Source organism: Kogia breviceps, chromosome 19 (genome assembly GCF_026419965.1).
Source record: "Kogia breviceps isolate mKogBre1 chromosome 19, mKogBre1 haplotype 1, whole genome shotgun sequence".
Classification (NCBI taxonomy): Eukaryota; Metazoa; Chordata; class Mammalia; order Artiodactyla; family Physeteridae; genus Kogia; species Kogia breviceps.
This window is the reverse complement of record NC_081328.1, coordinates 41,349,287-41,376,186: the sequence shown is the minus strand read 5'-3', so window position 1 is coordinate 41,376,186 and position 26,900 is coordinate 41,349,287. Positions and strand designations below refer to the sequence as shown.

Sequence of the window (26,900 nt, the reverse complement as noted above, 5' to 3'; positions counted from 1 at the left end):
AGGGCTGTAGTCACAGGGACCCAGGGGTGGGGTGGCAGTGCGGAGGAGTGACAAAAGAGAAGGCTAAAGAGTGGGCGGGGAAGTCAGCGGGGAAGCATTCACATTGCCCTGGATTAAAAAAGAAAACAAACTCTTCTCTGTATTTTTTAAAAATTTGACAATGAACGTGTATAGCTCTTGTAAGAAGAAAAATAATGTTTTTGAGAAAGGAAAATGATCACCCTTGCAGCCATGTAGATCATGGTGATCCAGAGTGATCCAGATCACTCTGGATGCTACTGCAATTGACCAGACAAAAGGTAATGATGAGCAATTCTGCTCGCAGGTGTATATTCCCAAAGAATTGGAAATGTACATATACACATACATGCGTGTTCACAGCAGCACTATTCATAATAGCTGAAAGGTGGAAACGGCCAAATGTCCATCCACAGACGAATGGACAAACAAAACATGATATAGCCATTCAAATGGGATTATTATTCATAAAAAGGAGCGAAGGACTGATACGCGCTACAACGTGGATGAACCTCAAAAACTTTAGGCTAAGTACAAGCAGCTGGACACAGAAGGTCACATACTGTATGATTTCATTTATATGAAATATCCAGAAGAGGTAAATCCATAGAAGCAAAAATGAAGATTAGTGGTTGCCAGGAGCTGGGAGAGAAGGAATGAGGAGTAACAGCTTAAAGGGTGTGAGAGAAAGTCCCAGCAGTCAGAGCGCTGAAATCTCCCATAGTTTGGTAATAAGCCCTCTTTATAGCTTAAGCTACCTCAAGCTGGCTTTCACTTATACAAAAGAGTTGTATCTGGGCTTCCCTGGTGGCGCAGTGGTTGAAAGTCCGCCTGCCGATGCAGGGGACGCGGGTTCGTGCCCCAGTCCGGGAGGATCCCACATGCCGCGGAGCGGCTGGGCCTGTGAGCCACGGCCGCTGAGCCTGCGCGTCCGGAGCCTGTGCTCTGCAACGGGAGAGGCCACAACAGTGAGAGATCCGCGTACCGCAAAAAAAAAAAAAAAAAAAAAAAAAAAAGTCGTATCTAATTCACCTGATACCATTCCATAAGCCTCTTTGCCAAAGTTCTTAAATCAATAATAAAGTCACCAGGGACTTCCCTGGTGGTCCAGTGGCTAAGACTCCGCGCTACCAACGCAGGGGGCCCGGGTTCCATTCCTGGTCAGGGAACTAGATCCACATGCTGGCAACTAAGAGCTTGCATGCCGCAACAAAGATCCCATACGTGGCAATGAAGATCCTGCGTGCTGCAACTAAGACCCAGGGCAGCCAAATAAATAAATAAATAAATATATGAAAAAAGAATAACGGGTGGGGGGGAGGGGGAATTTGATGAAGGTGGTGAAAAGCTGCAAACTTCCGGTTATAAGATTAAAAAGTACTAAGGATGTAATGTACAACATGATAAATATAATTAACACTGCTGTATGTTATATGTGAAAGTTGTTAAGAGGGTAAAGTCTAAGAGTTCTCATCACAAGGAAAAATATTTTTTTTCTTTTATTTTGTATCTATATGAGATAATGGATGTTCACTAAACTTATTGTGGTAATCATTTCATGAAGTAAGTCAAATCTTTATGCTGTACACCTTAAACTTATGCAGTGCTGTATGTCAATTATATCTCAATAAGGCTGGAAGAATAAAAAAGAATAAAATGATCATACTATCGATATTTCTGAAAGCCATAATGAACATGTACAATGGGAGAAACTTGAAGAAACTTCTACAAGGTTTATAATGATGAAAAAATGGAACCAAACTAAATGTCCAAGAAAAGGGGGTTGGTCAAATTACAGTGCATCCCTTCAGCAAAAAGAATGCAAGGCCACCATGGGAAAATGATGCTGTGGCACAGGGGCCCTCCAGCTTGGCCACACATTGGAACCACCTGGGGAGTCTTAAAAGTCCCATAGACCAACCCCATCCCGGGCCCATTAAAACGGCCTGTGGGTGGAACCCAGTCGTGAATATTTGTTAAGCTTTCCTGGGGGGTTCTAATGAGAGCCACTGTTGGAGAAGAATATTCAAGGACGTAGAAATATGGCCACTATATGCAGTCATTCCTTGATATCCAAAGGGAATTGGTTCCAGGACCTGCCTTGGATACCAAAACCCCCAGATGCTAAAGTCCCAGAGTTGGTCCTCCATATCTGCGAATATGGAACCTGCCTTGTATTGAAAAAAATCTGCTATAAGGGGACCCGCGCAGTTGAAACCTGTGTGGTTCAAGGTCAACTATACTGTTAAGTGAAGAGAAGCTAATTATCGAACAGAGTATACCCTATGACTCCTTTCTGTAAATTTCTACCTGTGTGCGCATGTACACACACACACACACACACACACACACAGACTCACATAGATGTACAATAGGTGTGAAACATTGATACGCTCATCTCTGTAGGATGGGGCTATGAGAGACTTTGATATTTTTCTTTTGATTATCTGTATTTCTTATATATTCTAAAGTAAACATGATGTAATAAGTACAAAAAAGATAAAGTCATCATCTTAAAAAGTCATATACTTTTCATTTCAGGAAAAAGACAGAAATGAGCATCTAGTCAAACAAGGTGTCTGCAGGTCATTTGCGAACACAGAACATCCCTAGGGGTGCTGCCACTGCAGCCCAACCGAGAGGCAGGTCCCAGCCTCCTGGTGACACCTGGGTTCTGTGAGTTAAGCGGGTGTTCCTGCCCGTAAGCCTCAGGCTCCTCCAGGGTTAAATGGGATGAGTTTCCCCCTTCACAAGACCAAAGGCATGAATGTGCAGCAGCGGGCACAAAGTAGGTGCTGGATGCAGGTTGCTTCTTTCTCCATAAGTAAATCTCAGAGGCAGAGCCTGCAGCCAGTCAGCTCCTTGCTTGTCTTGCTGAAGGAGAAGCACTGGTTTTGTCCAAGTTCATGCACAGCTGCTGGTCCCCGGTGCTGTTGCAGCTGTGCTAGCCAGTGGCCACCTCTCATTGGCTTTGACTGGGAATCCCTGCTGCCCGTGGAATTTTCCTGGGCTCCCTAGAAAGACCCCAGCTTCTCATCAGCACAACCTGTTGACCCTCTTACCAACATAGTCTGTATCCACCATCCCCGGATTGGGTCCCATCTGCATAAAGAAAGAAGGGCTTTCAGTCTTCCTGGGGTTGCTCACCTTTAATAAAAACGACAATTGTAGCTGCCATGTATGGACCCTACATGTGCCTGGGCTTAACACCCTCTATCTCTCGGCCTTAACTCTGTTGGGCATGGGGCGATACTATTCCCATTTCACAGGTGAGGCTCAGAGAGGTGAAGGGACTCAGTCATGGTCACACAGCTGAAAACTGGCAGGCCTGTCTGGCCCCCAGGTTTCTCCACCGTACCACACTGCCTTCTAGCTGTCTCTGTTCCCTTTTCTATCCCAGTGGATTCTCACGTGCAGCCAAGTTAGAGAAGTGTTTTTACAAAAGCAGTGATTCTCAACATTGACTATGGAATTGCCTAGAAAGATTTTTAAATGCTGGTGGTAGGGGTGGGCAGTCACCAGAAGGGGACACTCAGGGCCTTCCGCGGTTGTGGTAATGTTCTACTTCTTGATCTGGGTGCTGGGTATTTGGGTTGTTCATTGTTTTGTGAAAATCATTGAGCTGTACACTTATGATTTGTGTACTTTTCTACATACCTGTTACTCTATGGTAAAATTGTTTTAATTATTTTTTTAAGTAAAGAAAAAAAGGCAGTTGTCCTCAGCCACGTCACTGCCTCCTGGGAAAAGGCAGTCTGTGGCCCTGGATTCCTCATCTTGTGGGTGCTTTTCACGGCATCAGGCACTTGTTGGCCTTTGAGTCCGTGCCTTCCAGGGCTGATGCTACGCTTAGCTGTAAAAGGCCCACTGCTGCTGCTGTGGTACTCAGGGACAGTCAGGCCCTGTGGCTGGGCTCAACACCTCCTCCCTCCCCATAACTGCACTCACATGACCTCACTCTGCCCAAGCCCTGGGACCTAGGGCAGCAGGGATGGAAACAGCTACAGCCCAGCACCTGGGCCTAAGCTGTGAGTCCCCTGCTGACTTCCGCCTTGTATCATAATTTGAGTCACTGGATACATGTTCTCTGATCTTCACTTACTGACTCTCTGATTTTTAGCTGGGCCCATGAATGTGTGAAATGAAGCCTGTATTCCCCATTGTCATTTGTGGCTAGGTCTAGTTATGGGACTCAGTTTTGGCCAATAGAATCTAAGTGAAGTAGTCTGCACAATTCTAGGAAATGCCCTAAAAAAGGAGACTGCTCTTCTCCTTCCCCGACTCTTTCTTGATACCTGGAATATGGGAAGGAAAGGCTGAGTCTCAGCAGCCTTTTTGGTCCAAGGAGCAAAGTTATGATTGAAGATAGGAGAGCTAGAAGACAGGGGAGCCTGGGTCCTCTCTCTCTTTCATCTCCTTTGTACCATGGAGCACCCTGTTGGTGGTAAACTGGCTCCCTTGGGGTGTCCTAACATGAGAAGGAAATGAGCTTCTAACCCTGTTTGAGCCAGTGATAGTTGGGGTTTTCCATTCCTCTCGACTCAGCTTAATCCTAACTAATACTCATGGCTTCTGATCTGATCCTTGACTTGAGTTCCTGCCTTGGTCACCTGCCCAGTATGAGGCTGAGGGTCCTGCCTTGCTCCTCCTGCGCACCGGAGTTCTGTCCCTGCCCCATCTCAGTGCCACCTAACGGTGCTCCCCATCCATGCTCTCGGCAGGATTGTGTGTTGCTGCATTTGCCTCTTGCCAGGGTGGAGTATAGTCTGCCACTCCAGTTGCTTTCTGGGAGTGAACCCTGCTGCTTCCCTCTTCTCTCTCACCCTCTTATTGTGGCTCCTGCCCTGTGCCTGAGAGGCTGGTAGCTCCCTGGACATCTACAGCAGGACCGATGCCTGCAGGACCTTCCCCAGTGGGCAGGTCCACGAGCAGCCAGTTCTGGAGATGTAAAAACAATGGTACCTTCATTCATCTATTCATTCAACTGCTATTTATCAAGTGTCGATCTTGGGCACTGGGGAACACAACAGTAGGACTAAGCCGAGAGATGGTGCACTGGTACAGGCACAGGCTGTAGAGCAAGAACGGCAGACACGGGCATCAGAGACCCTGGAACAGATCACAGGAATTTTCAGGGGTTTCCCTTAAGGTTATGCCCATGACCTTGGTTACGTGTGCAAGTCTGCGTAAGTCACTACGCCTCTCCAGCCTTCAGCTTCCTCACCTTCCGCATCTGAACATGACGAGGCTGAACTGGATGATGTTTAAGATTCTGTGCAGATCTGTCCTCCTATGAAGGGAGAAAAAGGCCTAGGAGTCCTCAAGCCCAAGTTTGCCACCCGTGGGCTGCCACCTGATTTAGGGCCTTAAGACAACTCCTATTTAATTATTTATTGTAATTCTGTGGGTTGATGGGGGCTCAGCTGGACAATTCTCCTGGTGACAGTTCCCTTTACCCCTCTGACCTCTGTGCTCATATAGAAGTGGGGTACACTTGTACCGACCCAGAATTCTCACAGAATTCATGAGATAATAGCCCGGGCAACTGATAGTAGAGGAGGGGAAGTTTCTCTTTATTGAAATAAACCAGTTACTAAATGAAGAAGGAATTATAGAATTAGAATGTCACCATGTTTAACTCCCAGAGAATTAATGGGTCCAGACATTGGGCATCAACAGCTGCTAATGTCACAAAAAGGAAGCCAACTAGACATTATGTTCCTCTGATGGAAGAACACAACACCAGCTTTGATCTTAATCTGATCAAACCTTTAGACTCAACTGTCAATTTACAGGAATTATAGAAGACAGAACAATATGTTAAACTACATCATGGGCTTGTAATCATCAAAACACAGACTGCGGACAATCTACAAGGTATATGCTCTGCCTTCTTTGATAATAAATTACGAAGAAAAAGAGAAAGAGGGGAGAGAAACCTGTGGATTGAAAGAGATTTAGGAGACATCAACCAATCACAACTGAGCGCATCTTATTTGGATCTTGATTTAATCCAATTGTTAAAAAAATGCTTTTTGACATAGAACAATTAGAAATTTGAACACTGACTGAATATGTGATGATATTAAAGAATTATTGTTTTCAGAAAGACACAAGATAATGAGTAAATAGTAATAGACAAAGTACAAAGAAGTGTCCAGAAGCAAGGACCTATCATTAACTAAGTCTGGGGCGTATGGGAGAAAGAGACTGTGCTGGGAGTCCTACCCCCAACTTGGCCATTATCTCACCCTGCGTGTAGCCTTGGTCGAGTCTTTTCCCCTCCCCAGTCCTCAGTTTTCCCATCTATGAAATGAAGCGAGTGGATCCAATGGGTCTGTGAGGTCTTGTTTATCTCTGACCTCCTTTTGCTTTGTCCTCACCTGTGCAGCCCTGGAGCCTTTACTTGGTGCCTGTATCACCCCACCCCTACCATGTGTCCATAAGAGCATAAAAGTAGCAGGATGGTCAGAAGGCCATAGCTGATGGGCCCTGCAGAACCTCCCTGGGGCACCTTGTCTGGAGGATCAAGCTGCATGATCCCAGGTGGACTGGTCCAAGCCCAAGGGGAAGGATGTCCAGGAAAGAAACCTCTGGAGAGGGACTTCCCTGGTGGTGCAGTGGTTAAGAGTCCGCCTGCCAATGCAGGGGACACGGGTTCGATCCCTGGTCCGGGAAGATCTCACATTCCATGGAGCATCTAAGCCTGTGCGCCACAACTACTGAGCCTGTGTTCTAGAGCCCGTGAGCCGCAACAAGAGAGGCCACCACAATGAGAAGCCCACACACTGCAACGAAGAGTAGCTCCCGCTCACCACAACTAGAGAAAGCCTGCACACAGCAACAAAGACCCAATGCAGCCAAAAATAAATTTTTAAAAAATTACAAAAGAAACCGTTGGAATACTTCATCACCCACAAACCACACACATGAGTTATCTGCTCACTGGGATGGTTTGGCTTTTCCTGAAGACTGGGGCCTTTTGGTGAGCTCCCTGGACCTACATCCTGGTCTAGTCACCTGCTCGGGACTCCAGCAGAGGTGGGGTCCCGCTGCCTTGGACACACATCTGTGAGCAGAAATGAACAATGTCACTGGATCATTCCATATCACCTGCCCCTCGATTCCTTGTTGCTGGCCTCTGCTCACCTGCCCTTCCAATAACATCACTAGGAAAGTATCAACCTTAGCACAGAACCTCACACATTGAAAATGTTCAATAAATAGAGAGGACTTCCCTCCTGGACCATCACAGGGGATTAAAATTCTCTTCAATCAACAGGAGCTTTATCTCCAGAAGTTTGAACTAAAATACCCACCACCTGCTACCAACACCAACCAATCTAACACAGGAACTAAATAATACCCCAGCCCCAAAGAGTAAGAAAGACAGTTCCATGAAAGTGAGCAGTACAGAGTAGCAGCTAAACCCACCATGTTGGTTTCAAACCTGAATTCAAATCCTTGCTCTGCCCCCTGCAAGCTCTGTGATTATGGGTGAGTTACTTAACTTCCCTGCGTCTAATTTCACAAGCGTGCTGTGAAGATGAAATGATTCACTGCATATACTGCTTCATGCTTCACACACTGGGAGGGCTCAATATGTATCAACAATAGTTTTTATGGAGAGGCCTCCGTCCCATGGGTGCTCCACCATCACCTCCCCACCCCCAATTAAACCTTGTCTCCTTTCCCTTATAAAAAATGACCTTTCCACCAGTGCTTCATTCTTCAGCCTGGTTAGCTAAGTCTGTCATGTTGCAGTGCCTGATAATGGAACGCTGACTTTTTTTTTTTTTTTGGCTGCATTGGGTCTTCGTTGCTGCATTCAGGCTTCCTCTAGTTGCGGCGAGCAGGGGCTACTCTTCGTTGCGGTGCGCGGGCTTCTCATTGCAGTGGCTTCTCTTGCTGTGGAGCACGGGCTCTAGGCGCGTGGGCTGCAGTAGTTGTGGCATGTGGACTCAGTAGTTGTGGCTGGCACGCTCTAGAGCGCAGGCTCAGTAGTTGTGGTGCACGGGGCTTAGTTGTTCCGCGGCATGTGGGATCTTCCAGGACCAGGGCTCGAACCCATGCCCCCTGCATTGGCAGGCGGATTCTTAACCACTGCGCCACCAGGGAAGTCTGCCTTGTTTCATAATAGGAGGGTTTCAGGCAAGGTGGAAGGTCAAAACAGAGGGTACCTTGAGCCTGAGCGGCCTTCTAAAGGCACCTTGAGAAACACAACTCTTTGATGCCACCTCCAACTACTCCATGTCACTTCTGTGGATGACAGACCTGGAGCTCTGGCTGCTGCCCCACTGGAGATAGGACATAGAGTAGCACAGGGAGGGCTCTTGATGTTGAGGGACCAACAAAGTGGAATCAGGAGCCAAAGAGACCACAACCCAAATCCCGGCTCTACCACTGCATAAATCGGGGATATTAATGCCCAGCTCCCAGGCTGGCGAGCATAGAGGAGGGAATACTTTTACGTGTTGGTGTCCCAGCAGCCCCTGTCTTCCTGTACCTGGACCTCTGCTGGCCTCTAGTGGCCACTGGATAAATTGCACAGAGTTGGCCTGAAAACCGGCATGGGGGAGAAACTGCCCCAACTTCTGAATTTTCCCAACACTGGGATTCTCAACCGTGACAGACCCATAACTCCCTTTTCACAAAATATATTTTGTGGGTGGTGTCGTTGTTGCTTCCGAGGCTTCAGCATTCATGATGAACTTACTTCAGATGGTGCCTGACCACTGGGTACATATTCTTGTCCCTGTGGGATTTGTTGTTGGATGTTATCTAGACAGAAAGAATGACGAAAAGCTCATTGCCTTCTGGAACAAGAGTCTGTTATATAAAAGGGAATTAAGACCCAGTGAAGAAGTCACCAGGAAGTAAAAGTTGCTGCTGAATTACAGAATGTTCTCATTTTTTAAATTATAAGAGAAATAAAAACACATTCATTACTTAAATATCTATATAGTGTAATGATAGTAATTTTTAAAGATTTTAAGCACTTTATTGAAGTATTGACCTAAAAGAAATGACATGTCTATAGTGTACAATTTGCTAATTTTTGATTTATGTAAATTCTCATGAAGCCATCATCACATCAAGATAGTGAACATCTCAATCACCCCCCAAAATTTCCTTGTGCCCCTTTCTACTCCCTAATCCCCCCAAAAACTACTGATCTGTTTTGTCATTATAGATTAGTTTACACTTTCTAGAGTTTTCTATAAATGGATTCATACAGTATATACTCTTTTTTTTGGTCTGGCTTCTTTCACTCAGCATAATTATTTTGAAATTTATCCACATTGTTGTGTGTACCAGTCATTCATTCCTTTTTATTGATTTGTTCAATCCATTCATAATGACGGTAAATTTTAAAATCAGCATAATGCTTTAACTATAATATAAAAGAGAAACTGGGGGAAAGTAATAAAATAATAGGTAAGTTCTATGAAGATGCCCAGGCATGATTACACTAAAACATATAATGATGCAGTCACATGCTTTACCTATACATGCAGGTATATGAGCCCAGTTCTTTGTCAGAAATTTTGGTTTGACTCCAAAGGCCAGCAGTTGGCCACCCCATGCAACAGGGTCCGAAGCTGGGTGAATGACGTGTGGGGACTGAGACTAAGCAGAGAAAGTGGACACAGGCAAATTTTAGCTCAGTGGAAAGATTCATTTCTCGAAGGGCTGACCATCAGGGTGGCATGCTTCTTTTTGAACTATGTGAATGGTGTGTCTGGACTGGACCACCATGGAATTTCTCCAGTCTATTAATTACTCAGACTTACGGACCCGCTAAGGTCCATATTTGATTTTTCAAAGGCAGGTGTGTATTTCACTCATCTTACATTTCACAGCACAATCTAGGCGCTTCCATTGCACTTTCCTGAGCAGAGACATAAGTCTCCCTCTTTGCCCCATGCTCCCAGGTCCAGCAGCAGGCAATGGTACTTCTCAGTCCTGCTGGGGGTCCCCCCTTGGGACAAAATATGATTTTATGGGGGAAAGTGTTTGGCAATGCTTTTGGGGTATCAAGGCTTTAGAACCTTCAGTTATATTTACTTTCTTGGATAATCTACACACTGTGTTTTTATTAAAGAAATCTGTTGCTTGCTGGTAACCCTTGGCTTCCGAGTGGCCGGTCCTTACAAGGAATTCACTCCAGAAACTTTGAAAAATTTAGTTTACACAACACTAATGCTACAGAGAAGGGTCCAGAGTCCATAGTGGGACACGTAATATTCAGGTTCTCTAGTCTTTATTTCTTAACTTCGTTTTTAACTTGTCACCCAATATTTCCCCCTGAAGCCAATTAAATACGTTACACTTTCATTCTTATGTTTTGCTTCCTTCTGTTTCCCTTGGGAATGTTTTTCTTCTACTTTTTCTAACTTTTTGAGTTGAATGCTCAGTTGGCTTGTTTTATTTGAATGAAAGCAGTTAAGATTATGAATTTACTTCTAAATAAATTTCAGACACTTAATATATTAACGTCATTTTCATTGTTTTACAAACCTGTTATTCCAGATTTTAATTTGCCTTTGACCCAATAATTATTCAGAGGGAAAAAAGTGTGCGTGTATGTGTGTGTGTGTATGTGTTTCTGTTAAAGTCATAAGAAACTGAGGTTTTTAAATTATAGCCAGAGTACAGAGCTTGTGTAATTCCTCCTTTGGGACAAATTGTGGTATTATTTGTAGCCTAGTTTATAATCAATTTCGTCACTATTCCTGAAGTATTTGAGAAGGTATATATTCTGTGGGGTAAAGTACAGGCCTAAAAGTAAAGTCAAAAATTCAGTCTTATGAATATATGGTTTGAATATGTCTCAGTAGTGACTGTCTTCTCGTGTATTTTTCCTGGAACACAGGTTACCTGTCAGATCTGCAAACTCACCTTTTTCAGCTCTGGTGTCTTTGCCCCAGTTTAAGGCTCTAATCTTTACCATCCGTATCCATCCTTCTCTTTTCCCATTGTCTTCCACACGTCTTTCTGCTCAGCATTTTTTTTTTTTTTTTTTTTTTTTTTCTTGCCGTACGCGGGCCTCTCACTGCTGTGGCCTCTCCCGCTGCGGAGCACAGGCTCCGGACGCGCAGGCTCAGCGGCCATGGCTCACGGGCCCAGCTGCTCCGCGGCACGTGGGATCTTCCCGGACCGGGGCACGAACCCGTGTCCCCCGCATCGGCAGGCGGACTCCCAACCACTGCGCCACCAGGGAAGCCCTGATTGACTCTTCTGCCATGTGGATTCTGCTCTTTCTGCCTTCAATACAGATTTCATTTCTGTCACTGGATTTTAGTTCCTTGTATTCTGCATTTTAACCAGCTGTATCATTTGGGGGTTTTCTCATATTTTATTGAAAACTCAAAGTAGACCCTTCCTTAAATTTTCCTTTGGTTTCTATAGCAATTTATTGCCAGAGCATACTTTTCCAGTATTGCCATTAAAACTGACAAGCGGAGCCCCTAGCTGGGCCTGTGCTTAGTGCACCTGCAGACGAGATAATTAAATTAAACCACAGGTTGCCTCTGTTACTCAGGATCTGGCACTCAGCACTGGCACAGCACGACTTAACCCAAAACATCCACTCTCTTGACTAACAATGTTTAGGCCCTGGGGAGATGCTTCTTTACATCTTACCCTATGTTCATGGGGAAAAATGCAACTGCGTCTAAAGGTTTGATGAAAGCTTAATGACTCCTGCTTGGTACAATTTCAGAGTCCAGAGATGCTTTGAGCAGAAAAAACTTAGGAAAGAGAAAAGAATAATTAACTTGTCAGAGCTTTCCTCTCAGGTAGCTTGAAAGTAATAGATTTGAACACAATGAAATATCATTTTCTAGTAGTGCTGAGTGTACAATTCTTTTTTTTTTTTTTTTTTTTTTTTTTTTGCGGTACGCGGGCCTCTCACTGCTGTGGTGTCTCCCGTCGCAGAGCACAGGCTCCGGACGCGCAGGCTCAGCGGCCATGGCTCACGGGCCCAGCCGCTCCGCGGCACGTGGGATCCTCCCGGACCGGGGCACGAACCCGCGTCCCCTGCATCGGCAGGTGGACTCTCAACCACTGCGCCACCAGGGAAGCCCTACAATACTTATTTTCATGTTTCTACTCATGGTTCTGGAAGTACACAGGAATTAGTACAGTATTTGCCTCAGTTGTAAAAAGCTGAGGACATTTTTGTAATATTCCATAAATCACATTACATATTACTCTTAAATTTTTATACATGTTTAGACTTCAGACATAACATGATACTAATTCTTTACATTAGCAACAAGATGGACATTGAATGCTAGACGTATGAATTTTAACATTTTCATTTAAAAAGTTTTAAATTAAAAAAAGTTTTTAAATTAATTTATAATTTAAATAAAATTTAAGTTAAATTTTAAAATGAAAAGTTACTTAATAAAATTTCATTAAGCTTTCAAAGAGTAAAATAAAGTGTTTGGATTTATATCAATAATTTTGATATAAAAATTTAATAGTCATTCATTCTAATTTGTATTTTGCCTTTTGAATTATTAGGTACCTTTCAATATTTTAAGCTAATTTTTGGAAAACAGAAAATTAATACATTTTTCACATAAATTTATATTTTTGAGAAAATATATTTAAAATGTACTTTGAATATAATTATGTTTTAAATTCTTAAATATATTGAAAAATCTTGATAATAGTGATATAATTCGTGATTGTGTTGAAAGGGAGATAAGAAAAATAAATTTCACGGAATAGTTATAATTCTTTATGAATTATGTATATGTTTATCATTCATCCTAACATTGTCAGCCCATTAACAGAGCATCTAGACATGTGGAATAAAAATTAAATTCATCTTTGACATTTTGCTAACTTTCAGTCATATATAAACCATAGCTTCATACACATTTTAAAATTTTATCCTTTTAAAGGAATGTTTGTCAGAATATGAGGATAGAAACTATTTTAGTTAACAGCTTGTTAGTTTGATTTATAACTTGTAAATATTTATTTAGACCAATGATTTGTGGCCTCCATGTCTTCTTGTCCCAGGTTGCAACATCCAGAATTTATTCTTGGGGCCCAGGTTGGGTCCCAGTTCCTTGAATGGGTAGGAATCCATTCAGGGCTCACGTCTGTCACAGTTGGGGGGTGGGTGGAGGGTCCCTCTGGTCCCCCTTTGAGTGCTGTCATCATCCCCTCTAAGACTTTTAGCTGCAGGGAGACCCTCCCCTGGCCCAATTTCCAGCATGCGGTCCTGGGCTATGGAAGCCTCTCCTCCTACCCAGGGCTCTAATTCTACACAGACATGGTTGTTTGGGGCACCTGCATATTTTTGGCCCCAAACGATACTTCGTAAAGTGGTACCCAGAGAATACCCTCCTCCCAGAGTTCAACCTCCACCAGAGCTCCGGCTGGCTTCACATCCCAAGATGCAATGCGCTGCTGTCCCACTGGGGAGGGAAGTCCAGAGCCAGAGGGTATGGGGCATCACTGCCCACTTAGAAAGCTCTTCCTACTTCCTTTCTGTCAGACCTTATCACCCTCTTCAGAGGGTGGAGTGAACATCAGTAACAGAATTTTCTCTTGCTTCCTTTTTGCTATAGTTGGTGGAAATGTCTCCCAGACTTCCTTGGTGACAAATGATACTAAGATGTGTGGCCTTCATGGGGAGGTGACAGGTTGTCAGGTCACCATTCCGTGGATGGTTGACACCATCTTTCCTCTCCTGGCAGGTCTCTTTTGGTTGTAAGTGACAGAAACTCAACTCAAATGTGTTTACACAAGAAAGGACATTTGTTGAATCATAGGGTAGCGGTAAGGGCAAAAGGGAGTTTAGGTTGCAGAAAGGGTGGACCCTGGGGCTGGAATCCTGTCTGGACTCTGATCCCTGTTCAAGGAGGCTTATTCTCTCGGCTGGGCCGTATCCACGTGATTCTAAACTGTCCACCTCTGGCCCCACACCCAAAGTCTTCCTGGGAGAAGCTGAGCTGCTCTGCTTAATTTCAGTTCAAGATACACCGGTTGGGGCACGGGCACACCCTGTCACCTGGGGGAAGGAGCCCCCTCAAAGGCGGTACCGTTCCCAGAAGGGAAGGGAAGTGCGCAGACAGAACAACCAGCCCTCTCCACCCTATCCCACGGTTGTCGCCAACCCCTCCAGGCCCATCTACCATCTCTGCCTGAAGTTTGGCCTCCAAACTGAGCCAATTTGCATGTAAGACCAGAGTATTTCCAGGAGAGTGATGACATCACAGAACTGGGGTTCCAGAAGGTGGGGATGGCTCAGCGCTCCCGTCTTCTTTAGAACACGGAGAGCGGTGAGCTGGGCGGGGCTAAAGGGTAGTCCGTGAGGAAGAGGAGGCTCCTACCCAAACGCCTTTGTTCTACGGATTCTCACAGAAAAAGCCCTAGGCCGGCTGGGACCTGAGGTCAGAGAGGGATAGGAGAACGGTAGGCTCGGGAGGGGAAGTTGTTCAGAGGGTTTTTATACTAAAAACGGATTTGTTGTTTTTCTGAAACTCTAATGTAACAGGGCATCCTGTAATTTTATTTGCTAAATCTGGCAACTGTAGGGTGAAAGAGAGAGGCAAAAGAATGGTCGCAAGCTCAGGCTGCAGTGGGGTGAGTCTTGGGAGACAGAATAGAACATCCGTGAGGAGACAGGCATCAGGCTAGCCGTGTTGTCCAAGAAGCTTCCTGACTCATGAAGCTAGTGGATGGAGGAATCCTCAGGAACATACACCTAGTTTAATGGGAAAGATACACACACACACACACACACACACACACACACACACACACACACACACACACCCCTAGTGATAGAAATAGCCTCATTCTTTGCTTTCATGGCATTGATCATTTTGAAGAACGTAGGCCACTTATTTTATAGATTTTCCTGCCATTTGGCTTTGTCTGATGTTTCCTCGAGATTAACTACAAGGTTATGCATCTCTGGCCAGAATGCTGCATAAGTGATGTGTGTCCTTCTCAGGGTATCACATCTGGAGGCACATAATCTCTCTCTGTCCCCCACTGGTGGTGTTAATTTTGATTACCAAGTCAAAATACTGTCTGGTTTCTCCACTGTATTGTTACTGTTTTTCTCATGCAATCAAGGGGAGATGCTTTAAGACCAGGAACATACTCAGTTCTTCACCAAGCTTCCCACTCCCTCATATTTAGCATCTATTGATGATTATTTCTTGCTCAAACCAGTTTATGATGGTTTCAAGATGGTGATTTTCCAATTTCATGACTACCTCCACATTTCTCAGTCAGCATTTTCTCGTCAAGAAGAGCTCCATTATGTATCTATTTATCTGTTACTGTTATGAACTCATCGATTCCTATCTCATTCAGTGGGTTATAATCTGTCACTATCATCATTTATTTTGATGGTCAAACTGTTCCAGATTACCTTGGAAACCATTATGCATTGGTTTCACAGATATGATACCAAAAGCACATGCAACAAAAGAAAAATAATACATAAATCAGTCTTCATCAAAATTTAAAACTTTTGTATTTCAAACAACACCATCAAGAAAGTGAAAGGCAGGACTTCCCTGGTGGCGCAGTGGTTTAGAATCTGCCTGCCAGTGCAAGGGACACGGGCTTAAGCCCTGGTCCAGGAAGATCCCACATGCCACGGAGCAACTAAGCCTGTATGCCACAACTACTGAGCCTGTGCTCTAGAGCCCGTGAGCCACAGCTATTGAGCCCACGTGCCACAACTACTGAAGCGCACATGCCTAGAGTCCGTGCTCCGTGACAAGAGAAGCCACGGCAATGAGAAGCCCACGCACTGCAACGAAGAGTAGCCCCCACTTGTCACAACTAGAGAAAGCCCACGCACAGAAACAAACACCCAACGCAGCCAAAAATAAATAAATTTATTAAAAAAGAAAAAGAAAAGAAAGTGAAAGGGCAACCCACAGAATGTGAGGAAATATTTGCAAAGCAAGTATCTGATAAGGTTCTAATACCCAGAATATATAAAGAGCACTTACAACTCAATAATGAAAAGACAAACAACCCAACTGAAAAAATGGGCAGAGGTTCTGAAAAGACATTTTCCCAAAGTTACACAAATAACTAATGAGCATGTGAAAAGATGATCAACATTATTAGCCATCAGGCAAATGTAAATCAAAATCACAATGTGATACCACTTCACACCCATTAGGATAGCTTTGATCAAAAAGACAGTTCATAACTCTGTTGGTGAGGATGTGGAGAAATTGGAACCTCCATACATTGCTGATGGGAATATAAAATGGTACAGCCGCTTTGGAAGTCCAGCAATTCCTCAAAAGTTTAAACTTTAGGTCACCATGTGACCCAGCAATTCCACTCTTTGGTATGTATCCAAAGGAATGGAAACATTTCTCCACACAAAAACTTGTACACGAATGTTCATAGCAGCATTATTCATAATAGGCAAAAAATAGAAACAACTCAAATGTCCACAAACCGACGAATACATAACCATATTGTGATATACCCATACAATGGCATATGATTCAGCCGTGAAAGGGCATGATATACTGATACATGCTACAACATGGATGAAACCTTGAAAACATTATGTTAAGTGAAAGAAGTCAAACGCAAAAAGACCAGATATTGTATGACTTTCATTTATATGAAATGTTCAGAATATGCAAATCTATAGAGATAGAAAGTAGATTATTGGTTGCCAGAGGCTGGAGGGGAGTGGAACGGACAGTGGCTGCTAACGGATATGGGGTTTCTTTTGGGGTTGATGAAAATATTCTAAAGTTGACTGTGGGAATAGTTGCACAGTTCTGTGAAAAATGATTGAATTGTATACTTTAAATGAATTAAGTGTATGGTATGTGAATTATATATTGTGAATTATATCTCAGTAAAGCTGTTACCCAAAAAATGCTGTTCCAGGTTTGGCCAGTGGCTACCCCTTTGAGCTGGCTCTCATTCCTATTTGACACGCCCCAGCATCGTTAATTTTAGACTAGGAAAAACAAAAACAGAAACAAAACACCAGGAGACCAAAAAAAAAAAAAGTATTTATAAGATAATACATGAGAGGAAAGAGAAACAGCCAGGAGGGGGGCAGTGGGTAAGCGAGGATATTTGGTTGCTCTCTCCACATTCCCCAGAAGACTCTCTCCTGGGAGACCCGAGGACCCACAGGCCTTCAATTGCTCATCCTCCACTGCGTCTCCTCCCCTCCGAGGATGAGGACCCTGCTGCTTATCTCCTTGGTCAGCTGTCTCGTTGCTGTGAATCAAGCCAGCTTCATCAACCGATGTGACTTGGCCAAGGTGCTGCACCAGGAGGACTTGGACGGCTTTGAGGGCTACTCCCTGAGTGACTGTGAGTGCCGTTTCCTCACACCCCCACACCCCCTTTCTCCTCCTCTCCCGCTCATGCCCTCCGTGGCCATCTTTCTTTTTCTCTCCTTTGTTTTCCAAAGTCAAGTTCAAAAAGCAGCCCTCTCCAAGAAGCCTTTCCCAACATTTGATATTTGTTCCACGATTCTTAACTGAGCACTTATTATGTCCCCGGAACTATTTTAGGCACTGGAGATACGGATATCAACACAGCCCCTTCTCTCATAGTGTTCACATTCTAGGGGAAGAGACAGCAAGAAAGAAACACAGAAATATATGAAGTGCTTCCTGGTGGTGATAAATGCTATGCAGAAGAATAAAGCAGTGGGGAGAGACGGGTGACACTGTTCTAGAGGGGGAAGTCAAGGAAGGCCTCTCTGAGGAGGTGACATTGAGCAGTGCTGAATGGAATAAAGGACCTAGTCCCCCAAACATCTGGCGGAAAAAAAAAAAACCAAACATCTGGCAGAAGAGCATTCCAGGCGGAGGGAACAGCCAGTGCAAAGGTTTCATCCTGCTCCATGGTAGAGATAGCTCCCTCTTGCCCAGAATTGTAAAGCATGTCTGCCTTAAAACACTCTCTCCTTTCGCCTTGCTTTGCGGGTTTTTAAGGTACATATCTTCATTCTTATTCTATAGGCATCTTGAAGGCAGCATCTGCATTTGAGCCAGCTAAATGTCCCTCACTGGGTTTTGCACAGTTTCTGGCACACAGTAGGTGATCATTAAGTGCAGAAATCATGCATGGGCAGATGGATGGATGAGTGGTTGTACTGATGGGTGGACGGACTGAAGAATGAGAGGAGAAGCTAATGGGTGTTTCTGGCCCACTAGCCCCATCTAACCTCTTAGGCTTTGTTCCTTTCTTCTTTTTTAAAAAATTAATTAATTAAATTATTGGCTGCGTTGGGTCTTTGTTGCTCCGTGCAGGCTTTCTCTAGCTGCGGCGAGCGGGGGTTACTCTTCGTTGAGGTGTGCAGGCTTCTCATTGCAGTGGCTTCTCTTGTTGTGGAGCACGGACCCTAGAGAGCATGGACTTCAGTAGTTGTGGCTTGCCGGCTCTAGAGCGCAGGCTCAGTAGTTGTGGCGCACGGGCTGAGTTGTCTTAACCACTGCGCCACCAGGGAAGCCTGTTCCTTTCTTCTGATTCCTCATCTCCCTTTCTCCTCTGTCTTCCTTGTCCCTCAGCTTGGCCCCCTTCTAAAAACCCTCTTCTCCCTTTTCTAAGGGCTGTGCCTGGCTTTCGTGGAAAGTGAGTTCAACATAACAAAGGTAAATGAAAATACAGATGGCAGCTTTGACTATGGCATCTTCCAGATCAACAGCCACTACTGGTGCAACGATTACAAGAGTCATACGGAAAACATTTGCCAAGTTGACTGTCAAGGTCTGGCCAGGGCCCCAGGGTGGGAGAGGTGAGAGAGATGACCAGGCTCTACTCATGGGACTTCCCTTCCCCCACACACCCTGGAAACAACCCCAAAGGACTGGTTCAAGGAATCAGGGAATCCCTTTACTGAGCAGAGGGTTGACTCGTGTCCCTAAATGCCCATAGGAGGTTCTGCAGTGTGCTAGCAGTATCCAGAAAAGCTCTGCACAGGCAGTAGCAGTAGAGCAGTGCCGCAGCCAACATTTATTGAGAGCGTATTATATACTCAGGACTTTACATACATAGCTCATTTCATCCAACTTGCCATGCAATAGAAACTAGTATGATCCCCACTTTATTGGTGAGCAAACTGAGGCTCATAGAACCAGTGCTGAATGCCAAACTGGTGGCCCTGAAGGCTCAGCTCTCACCACCAAGTAGAGCTGCCTTTGGCTAATGGTCTGACCGAAGGCCAAGTGCAAACTCCCACCTCAGGGCTAATCCAGGAGGCCCCACAGGTCCATGATTCTGTCCCCCATATCCTCCTTTGTACTCTGATTAATGGCCCTGGGCTCTTCACCTGAAGAGCCTCCCTCCTTAGGCAGGACTTTACCTTCGTCTCTGTGTTGCCTCTTTTGGCATTTCCTTTCCCTAGAATCCTCCACACTTGGGGTGAACTACCATCCACTAGGAAGTATGGCAGTAAACAGGCTCAAATCTCAGCCCTCCTGCCCCTCCTGCCCCCGCCCCCAACCATCCCCAACCTCCAGCAGCCATTGTACAGATGTCCAAATGGGCCTCTGAGGGGGAAGACTTGCCTCGTCCGGAAGTTCTCAGCCACTGGGTGGCACATGCCTTGCAGGGAGAGCCAGTCTTCGGGACTGTCCCCTGTGCTCTGACGGGTATTCTCTTTCTCCCTTTTAGAACTGCTGAGGCCCAATCTTCTTTCAATCATCAACTGTGCGAAAAAGATTGTGTCCAGAACAGGGATGAAGAACTGGTGAGCAGGACATGGTGGGACGAAGTTAGTGGGCAGAGCCTTAAGAAAGATGTAGTGACAGAGAAAGGGAGAAAGGGACAGTAGGCCAGGACCTGACCTTTTATACAGCCTAGAAAAATGTGGGATGTGGCAGGGCTTGGAACTCCGGCTTAGAAGACCTGGGATCTGGCTCTTCCTCTGACACCGTATTAAACAAAACTCTTTTGGTTGCAGGAACAGAACAACTGAGCTAGCTGGGGGAGATTTATCCTGTGAGGACAAGGTGTCTTGCTGAGCCCATACGAGGGGTGCAGCTGGGCCTCAGGAAGAGGGTGGAAGCAGGGCTGGAAACTTTCCTTTGCAGGTTTCTGCTTCTCTTTGTGCATTGGCTTCACTACTCCCTCTGCAGACCAGCTGTCTCTGCTCTACAGTCCACCAGACAGACTATGTCTGCCCTGAATCTACCGGCTAATGTCCTAAGCAACTGTAGAGACTAGCTAGGCTCAGTCCCAGTCCAAGTGCCTGGCAGGGAGGATCTGATGGGTTCAGCTTGGACCCTGTGTCCCGGTTCCATTCATTCAGCTACAGGCATGGAAGAAATTAAGCAACATAAACACGGCTGCCACTGGCCCTCTCTCCATAATTGGCAGCAACATTTTCTATAAAAAGTGTTGCTGGGCTTCTCTGGTGGCTCAGTGGTTAAGAATCCGCCTGCTAATGCAGCGGACACGGGTTCGAACCCTGGTCCGGGAAGATCCCACATGTCGTGGAGCAACAAAGCCCATGTGCCACAGCTACCGAGCCCATGTGCCTGGAGCCCGTGCTCTGCAACAAGAGAAACCACCGCAATAAGAAGCCCGCACACCGCAACGAAGAGTAGCCCCCGCTCACCGCAACTAGAGAAAGCCCACACACAGCAACAAAAACCCAATGCAGCCAAAAATAAATAAAACTGATTCTTTAAAAAAAAAAAAAAAAAGAGAGAACCAATCTTCTTTCTTTCCACAGGGTAAAATGGAGGTTGCACTGTGCAGGCCGGCCACTCTCCTACTGGATGACAGGATGCCACCTGGCATGAGACATGGGGCAGGCTTGTGGTGGAGTCATTCCAGAACTCCTCTCCTCACTTGTAAATTCTTCATTTCTTCTTCCTCTTGCCTCCACTTCATGTTATTTTCTTCCTTTCCCATTTACAAATAAAACTGACCAGAGCCCCAGGAATAAATGGTTTTCTAGGGCTTCCTCCTTATTCCTATCCAGGCCCAGGCCCCTGGTTCCTGACTGTCATTTGCAAACCAAGAAGACCACGATGAAGAAGTTTCTATATTTGGGTAATTATTAAAGCATTCCTTGTGCAAAGAATGTGTTAATTTAGTCATGATTAATCCCAAGTATATTTGAGTACCTAATAGAGTATGAGTGTGCTAGGTACTAGAAAAAGGGTGATAAATCTGTAAAGATTGTTCATGAGGTGTTCATAATCTATCTGGAGAAGATTATGGATCTTCTCCGTACACAGATAATGGATACAATGAATAAATGGATACATACAATGAATGCAATGGATAATGATATGGATAATAAATCTATAGTTATTGATTTGAAACAGTATCAAGATCCAAGTAATTCCTCCAAAGTCAACAATTTTTGACGTAAAAGAGCTCAGAAGTAGGTACTGGGTGGGGCTAAGGGTCTGATATATTGAGGTGGAGAAAGTCGTGGTGGGGATGGAGAAATGTGCTCCGTGATTTGGGGGTACTTTAGGAAAATGGGCTAGAAACCAGCTTTGTAAGAATTTCATACTAGACTGTTGATGGCTTTAATGAGTTATACCTTGATTTGCATATTTAAGACTCATGAAAACACTCAAGTCGAAGGATTGCATCTTTGGTGGTCATTTCTCACACAGAGTCAGGAAATCTAAATTTTTAAAATTCATTGGATAGTTAGCGCTAACTACTTAGTACTCTAGTCTTCTCTGGGAGTTTGAAGATGAAGCCAGCTGCTGTAAAGATGTCCGCAGCATTCGATCCTGTAAACACACACTTTGGTCTCTACGCTAAAAATACACTTGAATAGAAGCGCTAAACTCAAGAGTGGGAGGGGCGAGGGAGAGGTCCGAGCACCGCCCCCGTCCCACTCCCACCGAGCTGGCTCCGCCCCTCAGGCTCTCTTTTAAAAAGCGCGGGCGCGCGTGCGCAGGCGCAGTCCGCTTGCGCCACGAGCCGCGCACGCGCGGTGATGGTAGGATGGTGGAGTTGGTACCTTTTGCGGTTCCCATCGGGGGTGACAAAACCTTGCTGGTGTGGGAGCTGAGCTCTGGACCCACGGCCGAGGCCTTGCAAGTAAGCCGAGCCGGGGCTGAGGGAGGGGTGGAGGAAGCCGCCCCGCGCCCCAGTAACTGGGCGCCCCGGGGTACTGCTTCAGCACCTCATCTGCCTGTGGTCTCCGCTGAGAGGAATCTTAGTTCCAGGGCCGACCTGAGCAGTCAGCCCGCCCCCATAGATTTTTGAGAGATAGTTCCCAACAAGACGGCATTGCCTCCTAATGCTTCTCAAAGCTTAGGATTTCTGAGGGAACCTTGTTCATGAAATGAGAAGTGTTTGGAGTTGCAGGCTCACCACAGTTGCCTGTGGCGAAGGGCTGGGGGAATATAAGGGAGTGGGCGATTTGGTTTCCTGGGCGTGAAATTTCCTGCACTTACTTAACGTGGGACCACCCTACAGCATTCTCTGTTCACAGTCTTCTCCCAGTTTGGCCCTCTGTATTCGGTCCGAGTCTTCCCAAATGCAGCCGTGGCCGGTCCTGGGTTCTATGCCATCATCAAGTTTTATTCAGCAAGGGATGCCCACAGAGCCCAAAAGGCATGCGACGAGAAGCAGCTTTTTCAGACATCTCCAGTGAAGGTGGGTCCAAATGTGGAATTCCTCTCTCTACTGGGATGAAATGCTGAATTTAAAACTAATAGGCCGTCGGGAATTCCCTGGCGGTCCAGTGGTTAGGACTCTGCACTTTCACTGCTGAGGGCCCGGGTTCAATCCCTGGTCGGGGAACTAAGATCCCAGGTGTGGGGGGGAAAGGGCAGCGTTTGTACAGCACTGTGGTGTACAGTGTGCTCTCAGATGCACTGCTCCACTGATCCCCCAGTTCCCCAGTTCTTTCTTTCTTTTTTAGATGAAGAAACTTGAACTCAGGATGGTTAAGTGACTTACTTAAAGTTCATGACAGTAAATGTGGAAACTAGATGCCAAACCCAAACTTAACTGATGTTAAACCCCATGTCATTTTATGCTGCCCCTTAATTTAAGAAATCTTCACAAGAGTTTTCCTTATATTTACTTTTACTTTTAAGTGGATTTTAAATGTGTGAGGTTGACAGTTTTTTTTAAAATTTATTTATTTATTTATTTATTTTTGGCTGCGTTGGGTCTTGTTGCTGCGCGTCGGCTTTCTCTAGTTGCGGTGAGCGGGGCACGGGCTTAGATGCCCCTCAGCGTGTGGGATCTTAGATTGAACCCGTGTCCCCTGCATTGGAAGGCGGATTCTTTACCACTGGACCACCGGGGAAGTCCCTAAAAGGCACAACTGTTATGACCAAGGCTGTTTCTCCAGAATCATCCACCTACCCCTCCCTCAAATGGAAACTAATTCTCTTATCTAAGTTTCAGGAGGAAGCTGCAAAGAGAAAAACAAGAAGTGGTTAGAACCAACTAGGCCCAAGATGGTGGAAGATTTGACTTCCAGTAGACCTGAAGCCTCATTGTAATGAATTATCATGCTAAATGACACACCCATGACAGTTGACAATTGCCATGACAACTGGAAGAGCCCATAAAAGGACTGAAAAGGAGTATTGCATCAGTTCCGGGTCCCAACCACACCCCTGTTGTTGGATAACTCATGAATATTCCTCCTCTCTTTCCAATTCACTCCCTTTTACCTCGACCCTCCTATATATATGGTGTCTCCACCTGAATTGGGTTTATATAAGGTGTCTCCACCTCAACTGGGTTGAGAAGATGATTTGAGAAAAGTTCCTCTTCTCCATTCTTCCTTTTTCTAAAATTCATTTATTTATTTTATTTATTTTTGGCTGCGTTGGGTCTTCGTTGCTGCGCGCGGGCTTTCTCTAGTTGTGGTGAGTGGGAGCTACTGTTCGTTGCGGTGCGTGGCTTCTCATTGCGGTGGGTTTTCTTGTTGCGGAGCATGGGCTCTAGGCACACGGGCTTCTGTAGTTGTGGTTCGCAGGCTCTCAAGCGCAGGCTCAGTAGTTGTGGCGCACGGGCTTCATTGCTCCGCGGCATGTGGGAACTTCCCAGACCAGGGCTTGAACCCGGATCCCTGCATTGGCAGGCAGATTCTTAGCCACTGCGCCACCAGGGAAGCTCCTCTTCTCCATTCTTTAGCCATTGAATAAAGCTTGTCTGTTCCAGTCTCAGCATCGGTTTCATTATTGGCTGTGCAAATCCAAGCAGAAAAAACCTCCTTGGCAGAGACCAGGGGTCTCAGCTGGCTAGGACCCTGGCACAGGTCCAGTCAACCAATTCGATATCACAACAAAGTCAAAGACCAGAAGGAAGGATTTATTACTTGCTGCAAGAGAACATGGAGAAGAAAAAAAGAGAGAGAGAGAGAACATGGAGGATCTTTCCCAAAGCAGCATCTCCCCAAACAGCAAAATTGGGGCAGTTTTAAAAAAAGGGCACATGCATACTTCATGAAGGGGCTTAGGTGGTGTATGCACATTCATGAAGGGGCTTGAGCAGAGGGGAATTCAGCATAGAACAGGGGCAAAGGTTGACAGAGTCCAAGCTTTAGTTGATTGAAGTCATGAGGGTCAGAAAAAGTCAACATCATCATTCCTTAATTTTCCACCAGTCTGCAGTCTTAGCGTGTAGTTACCACCCTGGGTGGGGGCCCTTAGTTCCTGTACTACAACTCAAAGATACGTATCAGATTATTAAGTCTATCCCTTAAGGAGGAACTAGGACTCCTGTTTTATTGCGGAATTACTGTTTGCTTTCCTCCATTCCTTTGTTCCTTTAAGATCATTAATTACTGAGACCTGTTCAAAGGCAAGCATTGTGGCCAGGCTTAGATCACAAAATGGCTTAGGCCAAAAATGGCTTCTCTTAAGTCAAAAAGCTATATCGGGTTCTTTTCCTCCTGGGAACCCCCCACCCCCACCCCCCCACACACATCTGCTTACACTGGGACCTCAGCCTTCCCAGAGATATGAGGAACACCTTCCCTGGAGAGGCGGATGGAGCACAGGAATCCAGCAGAGATCAGTGGAGCTTGCTCCTAAGAACTGGCCTGCCCCTCCTCTCCCAGCTCTGTAAGCCACTCCAGGGTCCCCTGGACCTGCATGTAGTGGTACCTCTCCGCCCCTGGCCCACGCTCAGACCCTAGGCTCTCAGTCAATCAAAGCCTGCATGTGTTAAATGTCTGAAGTATGGCAGGACACCCCTGCTACTTTTGACCTTTTGCTCTGATTCCGTTTGAAAGAGACATAGCACTTACACGATGTAAAGCAAACAAGGCTGTATGAGAATTGCTTGAGCATGTGCGGCATGGCGCGGTACAGGACAATGCCCAGAGGACCTCAAGGCGCTCACTTGGTATAAGCTGTGCTCAAAACATCTACGTTTTTCCTGAGAGCAGGAGGGAAGCTCTAAGTTGGGCCTGGGCTCTGCCCACCGGGCTGCGCTGATGCCCTGGGGGAGGCAAAAAAGGGGTAGGCGTTGGTTCCATTTTACAAGTGGGCAATCTTCGCTGAAGGAGGCCATGCGTCGGCCCCAATTCTACGCAGATGGTGCTGCGGCCAGATAAGGTCAGGAACCCAGAAGCCAGGATCTCATCTGACGCAGACCCTGCGAGAGGCAGGCAGTGACAACGCACTCCGCCCGGAGTCTGTGGAGTTGCCTCTCTGCGCCCAACAGGAGAGCGGGGATCGCGAGTCTGCCAGATCATGTCTCTGCTCCGGGTCTGGGAACCCTGGGGCGTCCGAGAGCGCTGGCCCCGCCCCGCGGTTCCTCCGCGCCCCGCGATTGGCTCCGCGGGCCAGGGCGGGGCCGGACGCCCAGCCGACGTGATGGACGGCGTCAGGCGCCGCGGGAACCGCTTCCTGTTGTCAGTGGTCTGGAGGCCGCAGCGTCTGGTCGGAGGTTTAGGGGCTGCAGCGGCCGGGAGTGACCCCGCCCCCCTCCCCGCTCCGTTTGGTGAGTTAGGGGTCGGGGGCGAGGAGGGCAGCAGAGGGGCGGCGAGGCCGGAACGGGAACAGGCGAACAGGGAACAACAGCCCTCTCCGTGATCCCAAACCCTTGGTTACCTTCAGACTGTCCTGCTTCAGAGTCGTCACCCTTCCCAGCCCAAGCCCCGCGCCCCACTCCAATTAGCCTTCGGCCCGCACTGCCGCTGCTGGCCTCTCCCCTCTATTTGCCACTCGTGACCTGACCCCAGCCCTTACCCGCACCCTCTCGCCGCCGGTCTTGCGTAAGTGCAGCCTCACCCTTGACCTCCCTGTAGCCCACTTCCCACCCCGACCTTGGCCACATCGCTCCGCCTCCCTCTAACACATCTCGTCTTCACCTCTCAACCCCTTTGGCCGTGCTAGTGCTGCGCACAGGCCTCCTCAAGACCCACCATTCTGGTTTGCCCTTTTCGGGATCAGCTTTCTTATCCGAGTCTCCCACATCCCCCTGGTCAGCTCTGCAAGGTCTGCCCATCCTGAACACCCCACCTCTGTCCCACTCTCATTTAAGACCCACCACTAAAGTAGATGCCCTGTTGAGCACACCCTTTTCTTTTTGATAACTCTGATCTCAGCCCTATCCCAAGTCTTACATGTATCTTGTCCTCACAGACTCAACCCCTAACTTCCTAGCCCACCATATACTTCCTTTCCATCTCCAACCATCAGAGGACACCCCCATCCCTAAGTCTTTGCTGAACCGCCCCCAACTCTTGGTGCCCCAGTTACTACCACCCTCAGCCAATCCTATTAAAAATGAGGTCTCCTGCCCTTTCACCTCTGCTATCCCCACCTCAACTCTACACCCATTTTTCCCTTGACCCCGTCCCCATTCAATCTGAGAATTTAGTGCAGAGTCCCCTGCCAACCCCACTGGCTGCCCCTCAACAGCCAAATTTAGGTGCTTGCTGG

The 26,900-nt window shown here is 46.4% G+C and overlaps 3 protein-coding genes and 1 pseudogene across 5 annotated transcripts in view; all 4 read left to right on the top strand.

Annotated features, from left to right (window-relative positions):
* The first annotated feature begins 8,721 nt into the window (after nucleotides 1–8,721).
* Nucleotides 8,722–8,898, top strand: LOC131747078 (NADH dehydrogenase [ubiquinone] 1 beta subcomplex subunit 1 pseudogene; annotated as a pseudogene).
* Nucleotides 8,899–17,231: 8,333 nt separating this feature from the next.
* Nucleotides 17,232–20,813, top strand: LYZL6 (lysozyme like 6). The gene is made up of 4 exons (XM_059048810.2): nucleotides 17,232–17,370; nucleotides 18,616–18,774; nucleotides 19,681–19,756; nucleotides 20,744–20,813. The coding sequence occupies exons 1-4, from the start codon at nucleotides 17,232–17,234 to the stop codon at nucleotides 20,811–20,813; spliced, it is 444 nt and encodes a 147-aa protein (XP_058904793.1).
* A 1,134-nt stretch (nucleotides 20,814–21,947) lies between these two features.
* LOC131746968 (RAD52 motif-containing protein 1-like) lies at nucleotides 21,948–24,173 on the top strand. 2 transcript variants are annotated; one of them, XM_067020437.1, is made up of 3 exons: nucleotides 21,948–22,080; nucleotides 22,462–22,641; nucleotides 23,398–24,173. In XM_067020437.1, exons 1-3 carry the CDS (start codon nucleotides 21,985–21,987, stop codon nucleotides 23,437–23,439), a joined length of 318 nt encoding a protein of 105 aa, XP_066876538.1. In that variant the 5' UTR covers nucleotides 21,948–21,984; the 3' UTR covers nucleotides 23,440–24,173. The 2 variants fall into 2 exon arrangements, with proteins under 2 accessions (XP_066876538.1, XP_058904790.2); XM_059048807.2 differs by having other exon boundaries at nucleotides 21,956–22,080; nucleotides 23,404–24,173.
* Nucleotides 24,174–25,827: 1,654 nt separating this feature from the next.
* Nucleotides 25,828–26,900, top strand: part of PLEKHM1 (pleckstrin homology and RUN domain containing M1) — a 51,663-nt gene continuing 50,590 nt past the window's right edge. Inside the window, exon 1 of one of the 2 annotated variants that reach the window (XM_067021138.1) lies at nucleotides 25,828–25,956. The gene's annotated coding sequence lies outside the window, so the exon portion shown is untranslated. The remainder of the gene's footprint in view (nucleotides 25,957–26,900) is intronic. The other variant, XM_059048727.2, reaches the window with a different exon arrangement.

Coding starts and splice junctions, on each gene's coding strand:
- LYZL6 (XM_059048810.2), top strand. CDS start 17,232: ATGAGGACCCTGCTGCTTATCTCCTTGGTCAGCTGTCTCGTTGCTGTG. Junction 17,371..18,615: donor GGGCTACTCCCTGAGTGACT/GTGAGTGCCGTT, acceptor CCCTTTTCTAAG/GGCTGTGCCTGGCTTTCGTG. Junction 19,757..20,743: donor AGAACAGGGATGAAGAACTG/GTGAGCAGGACA, acceptor TTCTTTCCACAG/GGTAAAATGGAGGTTGCACT.
- LOC131746968 (XM_067020437.1), top strand. CDS start 21,985: ATGGTGGAGTTGGTACCTTTTGCGGTTCCCATCGGGGGTGACAAAACC. Junction 22,081..22,461: donor CCACGGCCGAGGCCTTGCAA/GTAAGCCGAGCC, acceptor ACCACCCTACAG/CATTCTCTGTTCACAGTCTT. Junction 22,642..23,397: donor TTCAGACATCTCCAGTGAAG/GTGGGTCCAAAT, acceptor CTCTTATCTAAG/TTTCAGGAGGAAGCTGCAAA.